Raw genomic sequence first — 21548 nt, 5'->3', positions numbered from 1 at the left:
CTTGTATGGTAAAATGTCTATTGCCAACTCGTTAATTATTCCTCAATTTATTTATTTGTTTTTGTCATTACCAGCTCCATCACAAAACTTTTTTAAGATTTATGAGCAGAGGGTCTTCGATTTTGTCTGGAACGGCAAACCAGAAAAGATTAAATGAAATGTTTTGTACAAAGAGTATGAATATGGGGCCCTGAAACTTCTCAACCTTGAAGCTATGTGTCTGTCTTTAAAAGCATCAATTGTTCCAAAGATGTATTTAAACATTGAGTGGTACACAAATGTCCTGTTGGACAAAAAACATGTACTGTATCAAAATAAATTGTATCCTTTTTTACAAGTGATCCCCTCCCAGAGAGTCTGCTGGGAAACATGGCGGGGTTCATAAAGGAAACAATCCTCTCATACTGGTGTTTTCAATTTTATGTGCCAGAAAAAAGAGACGATATTTTGCAGCAGATAATATGGATGAACTCTAATATTGTAATAGATGGAAAGCCTTTCTTTTGGAAAAATATGTTTGAAAGAGGAATCATTTTTGTCAATGATATTATCAATGAGAATGGTAAAATTATGAAGTATGATGAATTTAGAGCTATGTATGGTGATGCTTGCTCAAGCTTTTCATTTTATCAACTAACTGGAGTAATTGGGAAAAGATGGAAACAAATAATTAATTATGGAACTACTAAATTATTAGTTTGTAAACCTCTAATAAGAAATTCTAGTTGGCAAAAAGGAACTAAAATAAATAGAAAAATATATAATTTTTATTTAATAAAGAAATCTTTGAAGGCTGCCTCATACAACACAAATGGAAAATGGGAGGACTTTTTTGACTGCCCGTTGCCATGGGATGCCATATTCAAACTAATCTATAAAACCACTATCGATGTGCAAAATCGTTATTTTCAAATTAAAATTATTTATAACTTCTTACCCACAGGGAAAATGTTAAAATTATGGAATATGACAGAGTCAGACGATTGCCGATTTTGTTGTCAGGAGCCTGAATCCACCCTGCATTTGTTTTGGTATTGTCATATTTTGTCTTCGTTTTGGGTGGAAGTTGAAAAAATGTGTTTAAGGATTGGTTTGTTTATGAAGCTTAATGTGGTTCCTGTTATTTTAGGAGAGTTCATTGACAATCATGATTTAGTCAATTTAATTATAGTACTCGGTAAAATGTTTATTTTTAAGGCCAAAAACAGATATTCACTTAGTATTACTTTCTTTAAAACATTTATTCAGTATTTTCTAACTTTAGAAAGTTACATGGTTGAAAACGATAATGATGCCAAAAAACATTAAAAAAAAGATGAGAAGTCCTCAATTATGTTTATAGATTATATGATATCTGTTGTTGTGTTCCCTTATTTGAGTGACCTGGACATAATCTGGACTGTACATAAATGCTTATTTTGAAAATGTAATTTTGTTTATAAATTATATGCAATCTGTTGTGTTCCCTAATTTTTTTCTGTGTACATGAATGAAGGTGTGTGTTGCTGAGTCCGACTTGGACATTATCTGGACTGGGCCTGGTTTAAAAAACCCTTTAAACAAATCTAATTTCATTGACAACCTGGTCTGTTGAAGATAAGGCCCTTTTTTAAAAAATAAAATAAGATAAATAAATAAAAAACATTTTCTTGGATAAAAAAGAAAGTAAAACAATATAAAAATAATTACATAAAAAATAGTAATTAATGAAAATGTTAGTGGACCAGCAGGCTATACAATCATGTGTGCTTCAGGGACTGTCCCTTGCAGATGTGTTGTCTATGTTGTGGGAACCAGAATATTGGTAGCAGAAAGAAATAACCCCTTTTGTGTGAGTGGGTGTGGATGAGTGTGCATGGGGGAGGTTGTTTGGGTTGATGCACTGATTGAAAGTGTATCTTGTGTTTTTTCTATGTAGATTTAATTTAAAAAAAAAAAAAAAAAATTAATTTTTTTTTTTTTTTTTTTTTTAGAACAGGCCCGCGGGCGACTCATCTGGTCCTTACGGGCGACCTGGTGCCCGCAGGCACCGCGTTGGTGACCCCTGCGCTATAGTAATACTGACTGAGGCTGAGCCAATCAGTGGCCACGATACTGAACAGCGTGGCTGATTGGTTTGGGCTCCTCTAGTGGCCAATACTATTGTAGGATTAAAAACAAAATGGTGTTCATTTAGCCATTTTTATAATTGAAATTCTTAACTTATGACCCCAAAATTTGTAGAATATACTTTAAAAAATATCCCAAAAATATCTGATGTGGTGAAGCTGCAATGTGCAAGAGATGACTATATTGCCATTTATTTTTATTTTTTTACAAAGTAAATATTCATGTTACTTGAGTTGCAGGTATAGCAACAGTAGACTGCATTAACTGCGCTTTATCATTTCTGTAAAAAAATGCAGTTATTCTAAACACATTCTTCTGTTTATCATGTTCTTTTATATTGTTTAAAAAAGGTTTAGCTGAAAAGTAATTTTTCAAAGTACCTAATTTAGAGCTGTAATAATACCATCAGAATCTCATGCCTAACCACAGCTGTAGTGGTTGTATTATCTTAGCAATATTATACCAATTATTGTAAACTCAAAGTGTCACGTGAGAACATAATTAAGATGACTATGATCTGTCATTGGACAGAATAACGCTGGAGGATGACGACGAGGATGAAGATCTTGACGTGGAGCCGGCCCAAAGAAGGCCGGTGCTGGTCATCTCCGACAGTCTAAAGGAAGGCCTGCAGCGCGGCATCACTGACATCCTCCCCCACACAGTAGCTCAATCTGTGTATGTTCTTGAAAAAACGCTCTTGAAATATTTGCCAAACACGTTGGTCCACATTCATTCTGTTCTCCTTTATACGTTTAGGAGCCAGTCCTGCATGGAGCTGGTGTTGTGGCGGCCACCAGAAGACCCCTTTTGTCGCAGACTTAGAGGTTCCATACAGAAACAAAGGAAACAGACAGTCTCCAGACATCCTCATACTCCGTGCCCCTCCCCCGCCCCTCACAGTCCCCTCACTGCGCTTGCAGACACACACTCTCATCTCTACAACTTTCCAGTCGCACAGAGCTGTGGAGAGGAGGACATGGAAATGTAAGAGTGGAACTGGCTGCCCGGACTTGTTTGGACATGTCACGCTTGGTACTAAATTGGTCACTTGGAATTGTTGCCTTCGACCTTAGCTTCTGTCACTTTTGGTTACATGACTATAATCCCAGTATGAAGTAACACCCTGACCTGGTATATTCATGTAACCCACTTTCAGCTTGTTTCACCATAGAAAACTCAGCTTCAGCTTTATGAGTACTAATCAATATAAACATTTGCCAAAGCCTGGTTGACGTTGCACTAATAGGCTGTTTCTCAGTAGGTGTTCCTTGTTAATCAGCAATTCATTTTTCTACCATTTTGACATTGTTATTCCTCCGTGTTCATAAATGCTAATGTGCATGGCTTTGTTCAAGAGCGGTATTTGTTGTGGTTGAAAGACAATCTTTCTATATTTCTCGAAAGACACCTTGATTATTTTCAAACGCGTTCCCTTTGTATTTGTTTTACAATTAAATCAATAAAGTTGATTAAATGTTTATTTGGAAAGATCACTTCAAATGTACAATTTCAACAAGTAACTTTTATGACCATACAAATAAGACCTTTTATGAGGTTTTCTGACGTCTCCTGTTAAATCTGCAAACCTTGAGCCATAAAGCATTGACACATAGAAAAATGCAGACGACAACTAAACCTTTGGTTGTGTCATTTGTCACTGTGACCTGCTTGTTAAGCTGTTATCTTTAGCACACAAAACGAGGAATGATTCATTTCTTATGAAATGCAAAACGTGTTCAAGAAATAGTGCATGTGGTGCCCTTAACTTGAGACTGCCTTAATGGACAAGGGACTCTGAATTCTCCCCACTATCTTGAAGTGTGTGCTGTAAAAGAAAACAAATGGATGGATAATTTGCCTTACTTTCTGTAACATAATCACCATTTGTTAAAAATACATTTTGTCGGTTCTATCAGAAAAGCAACGATGACAAATGTGACTATTCTTAGTATTCACAAAAAGCAAATGGGGTTGTTTAAAGTTATCTCTCGACTGACTAATTCACAGTGTGCAAGAAATGCAAAAAAGAATGCACATATAAAATGGGACGAGCAACGGCATAACTTTTAAAGACCAAAACTCACTGTAGGTAGGCAGGGTCCTGTCTTCACAGGTGTTGGCCTACATGTCTGGTTCTCTACACGGAGCTGCTTGACTCTGCTCTGCAAGTAATGTACAAGTTTTAACGAGGCCACGTCTGACGGGACATGGGGTGCGGCAGCATAAACGCAGGTGGAGTACTTGGAATACAGAGCATCCTGATGCTGATGGGAAAAGGACAAGAGGTGTATAGAAATAAAATGAACATATTCAAGGGTGTCATTTATGCAAACAGTAGAATGGTACCTTTGTGCTAAGCCTCGTCTGACCATCCGACTTTTGCGTCTCCTCTTGTATATTTGATGGTTTTCTTAAAAAAGAAAAAACACATTTTAAACACGAGTGACAATTGCTTTAAAACAGGGCTATTCAACTAAATTATTCTCGGGGCCACATTTCCAGAAAAGTAAGCATCCTCTAGAGAGGACATTTAATTTTGGTCTATTTCTTTTGGCAGAGTTACCGGAGCGCTCTGCGGTTTTAAAGAACCTACTGAAAAAAAGATACGCAGTCATCTCTATGACAGCACTCAATTGCTGCAAAAATGTGAGTCCTTTCACAAGTTTTTTGTACATAACTCACATGCCACCAGTTGGAATAGCAATTTTGATGAGGAAAAAGAGAGGACCCAAAATGGACCCTTGAGGAACACCACGAGTAACTACAGTTGAACAAATGGCTACTGACTGTATCTGAAGAAAAACAAGCCACAGCAACACCTTAGTTACATAAATCACATGCCAAAAAAAAATTGTTCCTGACGAAAAGGAAGTGACCCTAAAGGGGGGGCTTGATGAACGCCTCAATTATGTAAATCACAAGTTTGGACCCCAGTGTTCATGTTTGCTCGTAGTGTTTAAATGTCAAAATTTTGTACCTGTGCTCCATGTTTGCTATCAACCTGTGCGGTCAATTTGCATGATGCCTTTAAATTATTTCTTGAGGCTAGCATTTACATTACACACACAAATCTCATCAGTATTGCTAGGTATTCCCACCTGGATCAGCAAAAAAAATTTAGTGTGTACAGCAGGGATATTCAAATAAATTGTTTTTGGGGCTACATTTCCTGAAAGCTAAGGACCAGGGGGCTTAGACATCTCCCTTCAATAGTATTCTCATTTTGAGAACCAGCATCATACGTAGGAGACTTTTGTTTTTGGTCAATTTATTTTAATCACTTGCAAATTTCTTCAGAACATAGCCCTGTTAAGCAAAATCGCAGGCCTTCAGGAGGTTAAAATGCCAATACAAGGATATGCCAATGTGTTTACTATGGTCCAAGTTCCTTTATATAACAGAAAAACTCTGGTGTTTTTAGAAATGTGTTGCAAAAGTGGCCCCATGCCACCAGTTGAATAGCAGTGCTCTACAAGGTTGGTTGACTATGGACTAATCAGCTTATCAGTGAGTGAGGGTGAGATCATGCTGGTTAGAATCAGTTCAGTATTAGTATCCAGCTATTCTTCTCCCTATACATAATTTACCTGCCCTTTAATAACTTTGTCCTGCACCTGAGGGATGGCAAACAGATTAAAGCAAAATCAAAATATTTTAAAATAATAATACAAGTACAGATGTCCGATAATATAGGCCTGCCGATATTATCGGCCGATAAATGCGTTAAAATGTAATATCGGAAATTATCGGTATCGTTTTTTTAATTATCGGTATCGGGTTTTTTTTATTTTCTTTTTTTTATTAAATCAACATAAAAAACACAAGATACACTTACAATTAGTGCACAAACCCCCATTTACACTCATTCACACAAAAGGGTTGTTTCTTTCTGTTATTAATATTCTGGTTCCTACATTATATATCAATATATATCAATACAGTCTGCAAGGGATACAGTCCGTAAGCACACATGATTGTGCGTGCTGCTGGTCCACTAATAGTACTAACCTTTAACAGTTTATTTTACTAATTTTCATTAATTACTAGTTTCTATGTAACTGTTTTTATATTGTTTTACTTTCTTTTTTATTCAAGAAAATGTTTTTAATTTATTTATATATTTTTTTTTTTTTTTTTTTTTAAAGGACCTTATCTTCACCATACCTGGTTGTCCAAATTAGGCATAATAATGTGTTAATTCCACGACTGTATATATCGGTATCGGTTGATATTGGTATCGGTTGATATGGGCATCGGTAATTAAAGAGTTGGACAATATCGGATATCGGCAAAAAGCCATTATCGGACATCCCTAAATACAAGTTAATATGGTCAATGAGGGTCTTTCTTTCCAGACTGTCATTAATTTTAAAGCTCCTAAAATAAATATAAACGAATACAATCAATCATGTAACTACACATTGTACTGTGTACAGTTTGATTGGGTTATGCCTTCAGTTATGTGTGGTGAGTGTAGAAGAGCAGAATAGCAGGAGTTTTTGAAACACTTTGCTATGTCACCTTTCCAGTTCGGCGGTCAACTCTTCCTCAAACTTGCAGGCCAGACGAGCAGTGGTCTGTTCTTTCCACTGAGACATGTTCCTCTGGATCTGCCTCAGCTCCATGTCTTTGGCCTCCAGCTGCTTGCGAAGAGAGGCCTCCAGCCCTCCGTCACTTGTAAAAAAACATTTCAGACTGCTCAGCTCCTCAATGTGCTCCTGGGTCGACGAGACAGGACATTTGATATAAATAAAAAAAACAAAAAAAAAACATGACTTCTCTTTGTGATGAGACCTGAATGAGACGTTCCTTCAGAGAATCCAAGACTAGGTTTCGCTCGGTCCTCAACTGTTGCCTCTGAATCCTTATCTCTCGTTCCTGAAAGAAACCCATCTAGGCTTTAGCATGAACTAATCACTCTGTCAAAACTACAGTATATACCTTGTCTTTAAGCAGCTGCTCACTGCTTTGCTTCAGCGTATCCAACTCCTGATGCAGATGCTTCAAGGGGTCTTCTAGAGACTTCAGGTAGGTGATAGCCTCATCTATGGTAGGGCTGTTGCATGCAAACCATTAGTTGTTTGCAATCTGAACTCTAAGAGGGGAAAGTATACCTGGGAAGGAGCTTTAGTGTATTTTGTTTGCCACCACTTTGCTCCATTAAGAGGTGGAGATGCTCACACTCAGCCACCAACTCCTGAGCCCAAACCCTGATCTGCTGCTCCTGTTCAGCTTTGGCTTCATTATGGCTTATATCCTTCTCTTCAAGCATCTGGTGCATCTTTGCAGCTTCTCCCTTTGCCAGCAGAGCAGCCTGCTCCAGCTGAAGCACAGTCCTCCCACTCTTCTGCGACAGACTCACACCCTTTTAGCTTACTTACCACTCACAATCATTTCTGTCTACACAGAAATGATCTCGTACCTGCAGCATGTGTTTCTGCAACCTCTCCATCTCGGCCTGGTGCTCCTCCTTCAGTGACCTGAGCAGAGACTCGTGCTCTCGCTGCTGTACAATTCGCTCACCCTCCAGCTCTTGGACTCTCTTAGGAGACAATCATACAAGAATTAGATAAAAATAGTATCTAAGAAAGTACAGTGACAAGACATTGCTGAGAGTCATCTTACACGTTGCATCTCTGTCACTTTGTCCTGAAGAGTCAGTACATTTTTCTGTTCTTGCTGCATCTCACTCCTTGCGCTTTCCAGGCTCTTCCTATTCTGCTCTTCCAGTAAACTACAGTGAAAGTGCACAGCTTCCATCTTCTCTAATTCCCACTTCCTCCTCTCCTCTTCTATGGCCTTGTGCACCTGAAAGCAGAGTGTTTATTTCATGAAACAATTAACAGGTCTGTCTAATAATTGCCAACAGGACGCTATACGTGAAGCTAGGTAAACACAGGTCTACAGCTCAAAATATGTCTTGCGGCGTGCCCCAGGAATCAACACTAGCACCTGAATTGTTCAATATCTATGTAAACAACATTTGTAAAGTACCAAAAGACTTAAAGTTACAGACAATACGACTGCATTTTGCTCAGGAGACAACACACAGAAGCAAATAATAGTAGTAGAAATTGATAACTTAAAAGGATGGTTTGACAAAAACCTTGAACTTAAGGAACACTAAAAATAATACTATTTAGAAACATGAGGAAAGTCAGTCAAACACAAAAAGACAGTGTAGAATGGACAGGGTAAAATACATCACATTTTTAGGTGTAATAATTGATGTTAACATGAACCTGAAATCCATCCATCCCTCCATTTTCTACCGCTTGTCCCTTTCGGGGTCGCGTGGGATGCTGGAGCCTATCACAGCTACATTCGGACGTTAGGCGGGGTACACCCTGGACAAGTTGCCACCTCATCGCAGGACCAACACAGATAGACAACATTCACACTCACATTCACACTGGAAATTCCATATAAAAATATACAACAAAAGGAAGCAAGAAATACATCAATATTGAACAAAACAAAATATGTTCTGGACCAAAAATCACTATTCTCCTATTCTCTATTGCTCACTAGTGTTACCATATCTGAATTAATGTGTAGAAATAACTACAAAAATAATATGCATCATATTACCGTATTACAAAAGAGGTCAGTTAGAATAATACATATTAGTAATATAGAACATTCAAATATTTTATTTATTGAATCAAAAATATAGAAATTCAATCATTGCAAACAGCTAAAATGATGTAAAAAATAACACTCAGCTGCTACCCAAAAAAGAATAACAATTCCATCCATACATTTCCTACCGCTTATTCTCTAATAATTCTTCTCAATAAAAAAGGAAAAATATAATCTTAGGGAAAGAATTCACATGAATTAAATTAAATTATGGAATAGATTAGGCAAATAAATCAAACAATTTACCAAAACAATCCACTTTAAGGATCTGTTCAAACTCAAAGTGTTGACAAAGTACAAGGACGAAGAATCCTGATAAACATCTTGAACCAAATCGAAAAATTAGATTATCTTATTTATCTCATTTTGTGAAACAACTTACTAAACCATTTATTGATGAGAACTTAATATATATTACTTTAATTAATTTGTGTTTTATTGAGCACAGTAAGTAAATTAACAAATGAGTTTGCAATTTCTTTGAAGTGGAAAAGGGTTAGCATTAAATAAGCTCTGCTCCTTCTATCCCCTTTTCGGACATGAATCTGGATATATATGATGTACCGTATTGTAACTATATGGATGTTCAAATAAATTAAAACCATACAACCAGTGTGTGTGAATGGTTGTCTTTCTATCTGTGTTGGCCCTGTGATGAGGTGGCGACTTGTCCAGGCCAGGGTGTACCCTGCCTTCCGCCCAAGTGCAGCTGGGATAGGCTCCAGTCCCCCAACGTTCCAAAGAGGGACAAGCGGTAGAAAGTGATTGGATGGATGGATGGAAACCATAACCATTGACAACACCTTTTCCAGTGTTTCCGTGTGCAGCTCTTCTTCACGTTTCTTGGACTCCTCCTTCTGGTGCTCAAGAGAATTCTTCAGTCTTTTTGCTTCATCTTCCCTTGCCTGCCAGTGTTTGACACATCATGTATTAAAATGTGTGCCTTCAGCGTGTCTTTGACACTTCAGTACACAACATATTGCTATCTCTCTCTTTGCATGTACATTACTTTATCATCATTTCCTCACCCTTTGTGTTTGCTGCTCATGGGTCAAGACTAAATCTTTCATCTGCTGCTTCAGAGCTGCCTCCTAAAATACAAATAGTAATAATATTTTTTCCACATACACTGATAGTAATTATTGTAAGTAATTTGTGTATGTGACACAAGGAAAACAGACACTTTTATCATGACAAATGATCACCATCATTGAGTGTGTGTGTTCTCTGGCTTCTTTAAGAGCATTGTAGTGTTGGCATTTCGTGAACTCTAGCTCCCCCCTCAGTCTGTCTCCTTCTGCTTGTAAGCCTCCACGCTGCTCCTGTAAGTCCAGCAGTTGTTGCTCCTTTTGATCTAACATTTTCTCCAGTGTGTCAACGCGAGCTTTACAAGCTCCCAGTTCTCTCTGCAGCTCACGTGTTTGACACTGAATTCTCTAAAAGAAAAAGAAAGGACAATTATGCAATTTTCTGGACGAACTAACATGAAAAGATAGCAAAGAGTGTGTTCACCTCGTTCTCCTCGTTTTTCTGCCTCTCTTTCTCCTCCAGACAAGTACACCTGTTCCTCAGTGAGGTCTCTGCCTCTGAGACCCTCAAGAGTTCCTCACAAGTTTCCTCCAACATCTGCTCCAACACAATTATGTGAACACTCTATGGTAGAGTTATACAATACTAAAGGGATTTTCAACTACCGGTAAATGGTTTTGGGGGCCACATTTCCAGAAAACTAAGGACTGGGGTGCGTACTTTTACCTTCACTATTAGTCGTATTTTTATACTACAGAGAACCAATGTTATGTACAGAATTATTTTTATTTTAGTCTATTTATTTAGTCAGAGTTACCAGAGTGCTCTGTTGTTTTTAAAGACCTTCTGCAAAAATGTGAGTGTCTTACAAGTTTTTAGAACCAAGCTCACAGGCCACCAGTTGAATAGCATGAATGATGAAAATGGACCAAAACGGAACCTTGAAGAACACTACTAGTATAAGTAAAGATGTTGAACAAATGACTACTGACTGCATCTGAATTAAACAAGCTACAACAACACACCTTAGTTACATGAATCACATTGTGAAAAACATGTGAAACTGACAAAAAGGAAAGGACTTAAGGGGGTGCCTTGAGGAACGCCTCAGTTATGTAAATAACAAGTTTGAACCCCAGTGTTCTATGTTTGCTACCAAGGTAAAAATGTCAATGCGAGGATGTCCCAATGTGTTTACAGTGGTCCAAGTTCATCTATACAACACACGCCCTCTAGTGTTTTTAGGAATTTGCTGCAAAAATGTTTGTCTGCCAAGTTTTGAACTGAACTCAGGGGGCCGGAATGGTGTCATTCCTGGATTTGAATAGCTCTGCAATTCTCTCACTAATTTCCTAGCTTGCACACAGCTACAATGAATACAAATGTATATTTGGCCACTGTACAGTAAGCTTTCTTATTTTAATGATCTTTTCCGCAGTGTTTTCTTTTGTAATTGTATTTATTGTTTTCTTCTCGTAACAAAGAACTGATATACTACAATTTAAATGTGTTAATTGTATGGGTTGATGAATCTATTAACATCCAGGATTATAGCATTGCTGTACAACAATTTAGCTGGTAATATGTACAGTACTTGTTGCATGGATTCTAGCTTCTCTCTTGCCCGCCGCTGTTCAGAGAAGAGTTCAGTTTTGGCACAATCCAGCTGTCTGTCCAACTCCTGCCTCTCCAACACAAACATGTTGTTCTGTTTGCAAAATAAAATAATATATTAGTGGAGCGTGCCAAAAAAGCATGTTGAGATATTGTTGAACAGCACCTTTTCCACACAGAACTGTTCTTTCTTCTTAAGTTCTTCTTCCATACTTCTAAGCTCTATGACACAAGACTCTTTTTCCCTCTGAAGTTTCTGCAACTGGCAACTACACACCAACATAATACAAAATTATTTGATACAAATGCATGTAAGCACAACACAAGCACAACTGTTGATATGATACCTCATTGAGTCTCTATCTGCTTTACTGTCTTTTAGCAAATGCTCCAGTTGTTTTTTTTCTGTCTCCATGTGCTCCGACTCAGCACTGAGACGCTCCAGATCCTGCATGGCATGCTGGGAAAAACAAACATAATCAAATGAGTAGAAAATCTGTCAATGACTCGGTATGCTACAGTACCTTTCTCCTCAGCTGCAATTCAGAGAGGGAGTGCTCAACCTCAGCTAAATGAGACTTTCTCATTCGTAGAGTCTCCTCCTCTTTCTCACATTTCTAAATTAGACAAGTTACATGATGACAGGTTCAAACGCCGTTGACCATGCACACAAGTCCGCTCAATATTACTTGTCTCAGGGAGGACAGTCGAGAGTTCATTTTCTCCCAAGCAGAGTGCATATTCTCTGATGCCCTCTCAAGCTGGGACCTCCTGCTCCAGTCTTCATTTGACTCCTCATTTAAGTCTTTGTGCTCATTGCCCAAAGAAAACTCAGCTCTTGGATGGAAAAATAGACATAAAAAAAGATAATTAAACTCATACATATCAATCCAAGAGACAAACATGCTTAGCATAACTTATTTTACCTTGACATATATCCTCTACCACACTGGGCTTTAGGGAGAAGAGAGCTTTTGTTTTGAAAATCTCCTGTGGATCACAGAACATTAGTAATAACATATTCCCTTCAATACTAAATATCTGTACAATATTAGAAAGTAACATCTTAAAACTGGTGTTGATTGATGCTCACTCGCCCTTAAGGGCGTGCCAGGAAAAATTAGAGCACCCCAGCCTGGGGGGAGTATGTCATAACATTTGATTCCTACGTTAATTGAGACCGATTTTTTTTATTGTGCACTAGATTTTAAATTTTTCAGTCTCTTACCGGCACGTTTCAGGAGATGTTCTCTTACTTGCACTGTACAGACCGAGTCAAGGTCACTGTCAATAGACACAGTGTCAAAATTCCAGAGTTGTACGCCTGTAACACAGCAACAACAAAACTAAGTATGATACACCTCTACACCACTGCAAACCCCATTCATAATAATAAGCACATTGTTAAATTCTTACCTCTTTTACAGTGTGCATTGAACATCGCCATTATTATATTTTCTAAGACAATGTTTAAATTTGCTCTTGTATTCAATTGTGGTTTTAGATATGGTCCTTCTCATAGATTCATATTAATATGTGCTCAGCACTGGTGCCCCCAGATATTGCTCACATGAAGTGGATAAAACCAAACCAATTAGAGTTGATGAGCCATAACATCACAAGCTGTCATCTCTGTCAATGTAAACAAGGAAGTGAGGGCGTGAAAATGGGCACACTTGAATTATCTTGAAGCCACTGACAGCTTCTGGCAAGTGCATTATGTGTGACCCAGAGGTGGTAGTAATGTGCTGGATTTACGTAGATACATTTACTTAAGTCACTTTTTGGATAAATTGAATTTATCAGAGTACCGGTAGTTTTGATGCAATATAGTTTTTACTTTTACTTAAGAATTTTTGTGAAGAAAAAACATTACTTTTGCTCTGTTACACAGAGTTTCATCCAGATTGTAATATACTTATTTACATCATCATTATATTCATGTATAATCTATTGATTACTGCTTGTAACACAGTTGAATGATGCAGGGAAATTAGCCGGACTCAAATTGAATGTCAAAAAGACCGAAGTGATGAACAGCGGTGGAAGAAGTAACCACACGATAACAATAGATGGACAGGCACTGGAGGTGGTGGACCATTTCAAGTACCTCAGATCCATAACATCAGCAGATGGAAAGTGCACAAAACATATCATTGCAAGAACTAGAATGGCAAATCAGAGACTGGTACAGCTGAATAACATCTGGAAAAAACGATCCATCACTACAGCATTGAAATTAAAAATCCTCAAGACAGTGATATGGCCAGTAATGCTATACGGATGTGAACGATGGACCATAAGAAACAACGAGGAGAAAATAATAAACACCGCAGAGATGTGGTGTTATAGAAGAATCTTGAGGATAGGCTGGACGGACAAGAGAAGTAACAGTAGTATATTGCAAAAGCTGAATACAAAGGCTGTACTACTGAACATGGTAAAATCAAGGAAACTGAAATATTTTGGACATGCCTAAAGGCACAAAAACTGTAACATCATAAAGAACGTTGCACAATGTAAAATTGAAGGTAGAAGAAAACGAGGGAGACCAGCAATCTCCTACATGAATAACATCACCAAGTAGACACAGCTCTCCTTGAAAGAGGTTTATAGTGTGTGGAAGATGCGTAATGAATGGCGCAACATTTCTGGACAAGTTCCTGGCAGCTACCATCACTCCTGATGATGCTGAAAGAAGAAGAAGATTATTGATGCTTGCAAAGACGTACTCATTTGGCTTTTGAGGGAGACATCTTCCAGCGGACACTGTCACAAGACTCTGTTTTACCACTAGTTTGACTTTATTTCACCAATCAAACGGAGTCTGGTAGTCACATGACCGCAGTCAAATTTAACACTGTAAAAAGTAAAATTACGGCACGACTCTTAAATAATTACTTACAAAGTAGGAAACATTACTTTTATATCAAGCACTCTCATCTGTGTCAGTAGAAATGTTCACATTGCAGCCTGCAAGAATTCCATTGACAACTAAAGAAAATATGATGTGGTAAGTTGTGTATTATGTTTTAGCTGCTAACATTAGCCCTCTTATAACGTCGTAAGTGACCGAAAACTTTACTTATTTTGTCTCTCACACGCGCACACACAGCCACAGACACACCAACTACGGTTATGGTGCAGCTACGATTGAAAAAATAGCTACTAAATAAATCAGAAGTTACTCAGTACCTGAGTAATCTTTCAATGAATACTTACTCTCACTCAAGTAATTATTTGTATGACTACTTTTTACTTTTACTTAAGTCATATAGTCAAAGAAGTGCATCTCAATTATTGCCCCTCCCCCCAATTGAAATAAGTTTGACAACCCGATAATATTTATGTATTTATTTGTACAAACCACTCTTTGAGTTGCTGAGTTGCCACCAATCTGAAGACTTGTATATTGTTAAAAAACTACAAAAGATGCTAATACTAACTACTGGAAGTCGCTGGCCTCTCAGGGCCCCCTGACACCTCACTGCGTCCCACAGGGAAGCACTGCTCTAAAGTTACGGTACTCTTGATAAAAATGTTTGGCTTCTCTACCCACCTCTGGTACGACCGCACAGGGTAGCATTGATGAAATAATCCACGTGAGCTCCCGCCAGAGCATTTTTTAATGTGCCTTGAACTGTTATTTTGCTTGGTCAATCACCGGTAATGTATGTTGATCTATGTAGGTAAAAAAGGCGAGTCCCGCACAGGGTGCCATTAATGCTATAACCACCGAAGCTTGTACTGGATATCTTCAGACTGCAGGTGCATGTAAAGAGTGCATGTAGATACAGTACAATGTGTCTGGTACCTGCTAAACACCTGGCTTTCGGAGAAGAAATATTCTTGTGGTTCCGATGTTCTTTTTCCACCTCTGGGTCGTAAATGACTGAAACAGGATTAAGGAAATCAATTATGTGCCATACATACTATAAATACTGCACTGTTAAACCACTATAAAACTGCTATGGTCTTGATAAGAAACATAAAATGTTAAGTGTGATGCACTTACTGCAACTATCTTCAGGACTCTGTGATGTGTTGTGCCTAAGTCCAACTCCTTTGTGTAATTTTGAAATTCCAGAGCTGTGTGAAGGACATTCATCCTTTTGTTCTGGCTTGTATTTACTGCTTTTCTCAGAACTGACACGACTGTCTATATTTTGGTGACTCCGGCAAGTGTCAGCATCAGAGATCAGTGTCCTCTCAGCCTCCTCCTCTGTGTCCAGCTCTTGTACATTGCCCTGTGGCATTGCCAAATCCACCATCTCCAGTCGAAAGCATCTCACAAAGTCCTCAGTGCAGATACTTTCTGAAGGAAGATGGTCTTCACCTGAAATTGCACCTTGCTCACATGCGTCTCCCAGAAGTCTTTCTAGTCTCCACAGGACCTGCTCCTTGTGAGACTCCGTCCCCATTTTGCTAATTGTCCACACATCCACGTCCTTTGTAGCCTCCACGAATGTGACAGGAGCTGGGATACTTCCATCTGCAGGAAGGGAGGAGAATGTCATACATCAGCAATATTTTATAGCAACTAACACTTAAGAGTATATCAGAGACTTTTTCATGTTTCAGGTACATTTTTGGTTGTGTAACTTGGAACAGAAAGATTTTTCCTAAGGTTTTTTTTTTCTTTTAATTTCTATATTGTTGTTTTAAATTTGGCAGCATGGTGGAACAGGGGTTAGTGCGTGTGCCTCACAATGCGAAGGTCCTGGGTACGATCCACGGGCTCGGGGTCTTTCGGTGTGGAGTTTGCATGTTCTCCCCGTGACTGCGTAGGTTCCCGCTGGGTACTCCAGCTTCCTCCCACCTCTAAAGATGGGGATAGCTTGATTTGCAACACTAATTTGGCCCGAGTGTGGAATGTGAGTGTGAATGTTGTCTGTCTATCTGTGTTAGCCCTGAATGACCTGGATGAGGTGGCAACTTGTCCAGGGTGTACCCCGCCTTTCACCCGAGTGTAGCTGAGATAGGCTCCAGAGCTTCCTGTGACCCCGAGAGAAACAAGGGGTAGAAAATGGATGGATGGATGGATGTTTCAAATTCTTTCAGATATCAATGGTACACTGGGAAATATTTAGCCCAGTTATACAGGTGAAAGATAGATAGATAGATAGATAGTACTTTATTGATTCCTTCAGGAGAGTTCCCTCAGGAAACTCGAGCGTGCAAAGATTTCTTTATATAATTAGATTTACAAACTGAAACTAATATAAGACGAAGGCTCATAACATACAACTCAAGATATTTGAAGTTTTCTTTTGATATAATATTGATGATTATTATGGGTTACAGCTAATCTTGAAATCCCCCCAAAAATAGGAGTTTCAAAAACTGTAAGTCATAATATATAAAATTATAACAAATAAAGGCTTGACATATCTCACTTTGCATGTAATGAGTTTATATCACATATTAGTTTTACTTTTGAAGTTGAATTGCTGACTTGAATGGACTTTTGCACAATTTAACATTTTCTGAGTTGCACTAGTAAGTAGTGTCACCAGCGTGGAAGCAGCTTTGAGCGACGCGACTCCAAGATGCAGCAGACGAGAAGCAGATGGTGGGTAAAAGTAATATTCTTTAATAAAGCAAAAGAAAACGCACTGACGAGGGAGTGGGAAAACACGCAAATAATAGTGAGAGAAACAAAAGAAGGCGAGTGCAAACAGTATTGCACAAGGCACCGGACTTCCTTTGTGGAAGATCAAATAGGTGTTAAGCACAGCAGTGCAGTGCATAACAAAAGACAATGTTCTGGCGCCGTCTTCAAAATAGGGAACTGATTGGCAACCGGGTGCAGGTGTATCCCGGTTGCCAATCAGGCAGCAGGTTTAAATGCCTGTGTATGGCACAAAATAAGGGAACAGGACAGGAACTAAAATACCATACACAGAGAAAACATAAGTCCAAAACAGTCACAAGCGTGTGACAAGTAGCACCAGGATTTGTTTTACTTTTTGCTCAAATCTCTTAATCAACTTCAGCCTTAAAGAAACAAAGCAAATGTGTTGTTTTTAAATGTTTTTATTTAAAACTTTTGACCTAAATATGTAATTTTTGAAAAATGAGCATACAATGAGTAATCCTTTATACAGTAAATGTTAAAGGGTTGAGCTACTGGGGTAAAGATAAGGCCTGAATAAACATAAAATAGGTAATAAAACAAATGTATGCATTTTTTTATACACTCTTAACTCCCTGTGGACTTTTCTCGTCCTGACGCTACTTAACTGCTATTCAATTATGTATGCCACAAAGGGTTAAAAGCGCAATTTTTGTGGCAAAATGTGTGGCCCACAAAACATTTCAAAATGTATAAAGACAATAGAATATACAATACAAAACAGCATTCAAAGAGCAGTAAGATTTAAACGTATTACCAGCAAAACAAATGAATGAGTGATTGACTAAATCTCTTTGATCTGATGAGATTTTCGCATCTAAGCTTGTTAACTAGATTTGGGTTTTCAAATGTACAATCTGGATGTAACAGCATTATACTTGGCATTCTGTGTGCATGCATACAATTTGACAGAATGTTATTTTCTTTGTCTAAGCAATCATGAAATTTTAAATACCGACAAGTAATAAATACTCCTGAATGGTCGTGATGCTAGAGTGTACCTGATGTTTGTTCTGCAGTTGGAGTGTGCATTAAATCCAAGGAAGACATGGGAGTGTCGTTTGTCTGGGACACTGTACTGCCCAGTCCTGTGTCTTTGCTCAAAGACTCACTCCACTTAAATGGTGCTCAAAACATGTAAAAAAAACAAAGATTATCACCTAAACATTACATTCAGATATGACATTTAGGGCCTGATTTACAATTGCGTGTATTAAAATACATGCAATCTTAATGGCACATGCAAAGCTGATCTACTAAGCTTGCGCACAGAGGATTGTGTCTCTTAAATGAGCAAAATAGCGAGTACAATCCATTGATCGTGTCTGCCTATGTGCAGATTGTATGCTGATCATTGCAACGTCCACAATACTGGGAGGAGCAGATGCAAAAGTAATCATTTCGCACTCGCAATGTGATTTATCAAGACCGAAACTGTACTGCGGCTGTTTTGCGTCTATATTTAACACATTTGGAAGGTACATGCAACTGGCACAGTTAAGCACAAATGGCGGTGCCAAGGTCAGAAGAGGTCGATGGCAACATTGGCTTCAGACGATGGAGAGAATCTTCCTGGCTCGTGTCAACAATCGACATATTTCTGTCAGAAATTTAAAATATATTATTATTATAATTACAATCGATGTTTGTGTAAATCCACCAATTTGTTTATATTCAGGAGCGCTAGATTGCTGTTAGCGGTTAGCTAGTGTATCCTCCTACGGTGTGTAGTGAAGCATATTAGCTATTCTTCATCCTACAGGCATGACATTTGTAAGAAAGAAAGTTTATTTGTCGCCATGGCGGCAAGGATTAGTGATTTAGAAGTAGCTAAAACACTGTAGACGTACATTAGTTGATAGCTAGCTACGTTTTAAAGCACTGTTCTTCAGTGTTTATAGCTCCACCTTTCTTAGTTTTTAAGCCAAAATACGTCCATTCTCACTCTTCTATCTCGACACTGTTTCTACTTGTAAGTGCCCTGTGTGTGTGTTGACTCGCAACATGCCCTCAGCTCATATAACCAGCAATGTCGCCATGGCACGCTATTATGTCCATATGAAAAAAAAGTACTTGCAGTATAGTACCTTTTTTATTGCATTATTAACACTTTACTATATTAGTACTGGTATACCATACAACCTAGCGTTCTGCACTTGTACTAGTTATCACTTTCACACACAGTCTTTGTAGATCACCCGCAACATGCTCACTAATTTAAAAGTTTGCACGTCATTAAGCATTTGTTATTTTTAGAGATGTCCGATAATATAATGCTTTAAAATGTAATATCGGAAATTCTCGGTATCGGTTTCAAAAAGTAAAATGTATGACTTTTTAAAATGCCGCTGTACGGAGTGGTACACGGACGTGGTGAGAAGTACAGAGCGCCAATCAACCTTAAAGGCACTGCCTTTGCGTGCCGGCCCAATCACATAATATCTACGGCTTTTCACACACATAAGTGAATGCAACGCATACTTGCTCAACAGCCATACAGGTCACACTGAGGGTCGCTGTATAAACAACTTTAACACTGTTACAAATATGCGGCACACTGTGAACCCACACCAAACAAGAATGACAAACACATTTCGGGAGAACATCCGCACCGTAACACAATATAAACACAACAGAACAAATACCCAGAACCCCTTGCAGCACTAACTCTTCCGGGACGCTACAATATACACCCACCGCTATCCCCTAACCCCAGCCCCCCCAACCCCACCCACCTCAACCTCCTCATGCATGTCCCAAATTCCATGCTGCTGTTTTGAGGCAGGTTAAAAAAAATAATGCACTTTGTGACTTCAATAATAAATATGGCAGTGCCATGTTGGCATTTTTTTCCACAACTTGAGTTGATTTATTTTGGAAAACCTTGTTACATTGTTTAATGCAGGGGTGTCCAAACTTTTTCCACTGAGGGCCGCACACGTAAAAATTAAAGCATGTGGGGGCCATTTTGATATTTTTCCTTTTTAAACCATAACAAAATATATGGATTTTTTTATTTATTTTACCTTCAGGGTAATTTACAGTCACAGACCATAAAGGGTCTCAGTCATTACATTGTTAAAAATAAGTCAAATTATTATTATTATTATTTATTTACAGTAAATCTCTATATCAACTTCAAGTCGATATAAAGTAATAAAAAAAAGGTTTGCTGGCTTTTATGTCAAAAACAACTTTGTTTTTTATAGTAAAACTGAAATATGCAGTATTTAGTAATTAGAGCCATAAAAGATCAATAATGCATGGATTTTTATTCCTTAATATTTTTGAGTAAAAGATCAATAAAATGCCACTAAATATATTTGGGATCCAAACGGTGCCCCATTCATAAAGTGATACGTTTTTATTAGGTTTTTCTGTTACTTTCAACACTTAAGTTACGAGATCAACATCAGATATATCTGTCGATTTTACGTTTGAACTATTATTTTGTTTGTTTTATGCTCTTTTGTCAAATAAAACGTTGATGTTTTTATATGGCAACTACACAACATATGCAATATTTACCACATAAAACATTTTAAAGTGAAATATTTGAATTAATTGTAGCCTTGAAAATACTTCATTATAACATGGATTTTTTTGTCATTATTTTTTTTTTTGGGAGCAATGGCAAAAAAAGAAAAATAAAGAAAGACAAAAGAAGAAGAAAAGCCTGCATGGCAGCTTTGTGTCAACATTGCAACTTTTCTCGTTAGATTTCACCTCATTCATTTTTATTTTTGCAATAGCATTTCCAGAATGTGTGGTGGGCCGGTAAACAATTAGCTGCGGGCCGCACTTTGGACACCCCTGGTTTAATGCATCCAGCGGGGCATCACAACAAAATTAGGCATAATAATGTGTTAATTCCACGACTGTATATATCGGTATCGGTTGATATCGGAATCGGTAATTAAGAGTTGGACAATATCGGATATCGGCAAAAAAAGCCATTATCGGACATCTCTAGTTATTTTTGATCTTTGTAGATCAGGCCCATAGTGTTTCAGGTAGGTATGTCTAACCTGATTTTCTGCCGTCTTGTTTACAGGTGTTGACCTGCGTGTTAATTCAATTATGATTATTTATTCAGTTAATTATAAATAAAAAAAGAAATGGGAAAAATGACAGACCTGCAGTTTTTTATGCTGAGCATCAATAGCATCCAACAGGAAGTCACAGGGGTCTGGTCTGAGAGGTGAACGATGCTGTTCAGATCCACTTCGGTTGTTGTTTAGGTCTGTGAGGGTACAGCCAGAACATACCACTCATGGGTCTGATTGTCCTTATCGTGAATAATTACACACCTTGTTGAAGAAGACCATCGGTGTCCCCTCTGCTATGTTCCTCCATGTTGTGCTGGACAGACAAATAGATTCTGACTTAGGTTGTTGAGTTTCAAACAATGAGGAATTGAGGGGCTTCTGTTGCTTAGTTGTCATGGAAACCGAGACAGTTTAGCTAGCTAGCAGGGTAACTGACTTGTTTGACTAGAGACACCATTCATTGTTTT

General features: G+C 38.1%; 3 protein-coding genes across 11 annotated transcripts in view; 1 reads left to right on the top strand and 2 right to left on the bottom strand.

The window, feature by feature from the left end:
- The window catches only part of ccdc117 (coiled-coil domain containing 117), a 16201-nt gene extending 12512 nt beyond the window's left edge, over positions 1 to 3689 (top strand). For 3 of the 8 annotated variants that reach the window (XM_062051364.1, XM_062051361.1, XM_062051368.1), the window contains 2 exons: positions 2641 to 2787; positions 2869 to 3684. In XM_062051364.1, coding sequence (XP_061907348.1) covers positions 2641 to 2787; positions 2869 to 3100 — 379 coding nt within the window. In that variant the 3' untranslated portion in view covers positions 3101 to 3684. Of the gene's footprint in view, positions 1 to 2640; positions 2788 to 2868 lie in introns of all 8 variants that reach the window. The other 5 variants (XM_062051362.1, XM_062051367.1, XM_062051365.1 and 2 more) reach the window with 3 other exon arrangements.
- LOC133652520 (fas-binding factor 1-like) lies at positions 3583 to 7869 on the bottom strand. Of its 2 annotated transcripts, XM_062051356.1 has the most exons (10): positions 7738 to 7869; positions 7535 to 7654; positions 7227 to 7459; positions 7054 to 7168; positions 6907 to 6990; positions 6634 to 6830; positions 5700 to 5726; positions 4459 to 4522; positions 4197 to 4376; positions 3583 to 3937 (listed from the first exon to the last, which is right to left on the bottom strand). In XM_062051356.1, the coding sequence occupies exons 1-10, from the start codon at positions 7795 to 7797 to the stop codon at positions 3890 to 3892; spliced, it is 1128 nt and encodes a 375-aa protein (XP_061907340.1). In that variant the 5' UTR covers positions 7798 to 7869; the 3' UTR covers positions 3583 to 3889. The 2 variants fall into 2 exon arrangements, with proteins under 2 accessions (XP_061907340.1, XP_061907341.1); XM_062051357.1 differs by lacking the exon at positions 5700 to 5726.
- LOC133652748 (DNA ligase 1-like) lies at positions 7826 to 21548 on the bottom strand. Its single transcript, XM_062051800.1, has 20 exons — positions 21518 to 21548; positions 21343 to 21394; positions 21169 to 21275; positions 21061 to 21094; positions 18034 to 18159; positions 15413 to 15889; positions 15212 to 15289; positions 12626 to 12721; positions 12324 to 12387; positions 12087 to 12234; positions 11922 to 12014; positions 11745 to 11857; positions 11564 to 11666; positions 11378 to 11491; positions 10267 to 10380; positions 9960 to 10190; positions 9783 to 9845; positions 9558 to 9659; positions 7889 to 7920; positions 7826 to 7835 (listed from the first exon to the last, which is right to left on the bottom strand). Exons 1-20 carry the CDS (start codon positions 21536 to 21538, stop codon positions 7826 to 7828), a joined length of 2178 nt encoding a protein of 725 aa, XP_061907784.1. The 5' UTR covers positions 21539 to 21548.

Source organism: Entelurus aequoreus, linkage group LG06 (genome assembly GCF_033978785.1).
Source record: "Entelurus aequoreus isolate RoL-2023_Sb linkage group LG06, RoL_Eaeq_v1.1, whole genome shotgun sequence".
Lineage (NCBI taxonomy): Eukaryota > Metazoa > Chordata > Actinopteri > Syngnathiformes > Syngnathidae > Entelurus > Entelurus aequoreus.
Note: the sequence above shows the minus strand (reverse complement) of the source record. Positions and strands in the feature narration are given on the sequence as shown.

What these genes read in the sequence shown, in the direction of transcription:
- LOC133652520 (XM_062051356.1), bottom strand. Translation starts at nt 7,797, where the DNA reads ATGCAGCAAGAACAGAAAAATGTACTGACTCTTCAGGACAAAGTGACA. An exon ending in TGCAGAAACACATGCTGCAG is followed by an intron (nt 7,460 to 7,534) that starts GTACGAGATCAT and finishes AGTCTGTCGCAG; the next exon opens with AAGAGTGGGAGGACTGTGCT. An exon ending in ACAAAGTTATTAAAGGGCAG is followed by an intron (nt 4,523 to 5,699) that starts GTAAATTATGTA and finishes TTCTTTTTTAAG; the next exon opens with AAAACCATCAAATATACAAG.
- LOC133652748 (XM_062051800.1), bottom strand. Translation starts at nt 21,538, where the DNA reads ATGGTGTCTCTAGTCAAACAA. An exon ending in CGATGGTCTTCTTCAACAAG is followed by an intron (nt 21,276 to 21,342) that starts GTGTGTAATTAT and finishes GTACCCTCACAG; the next exon opens with ACCTAAACAACAACCGAAGT. An exon ending in AACTGCAGAACAAACATCAG is followed by an intron (nt 15,890 to 18,033) that starts GTACACTCTAGC and finishes CCCTTCCTGCAG; the next exon opens with ATGGAAGTATCCCAGCTCCT.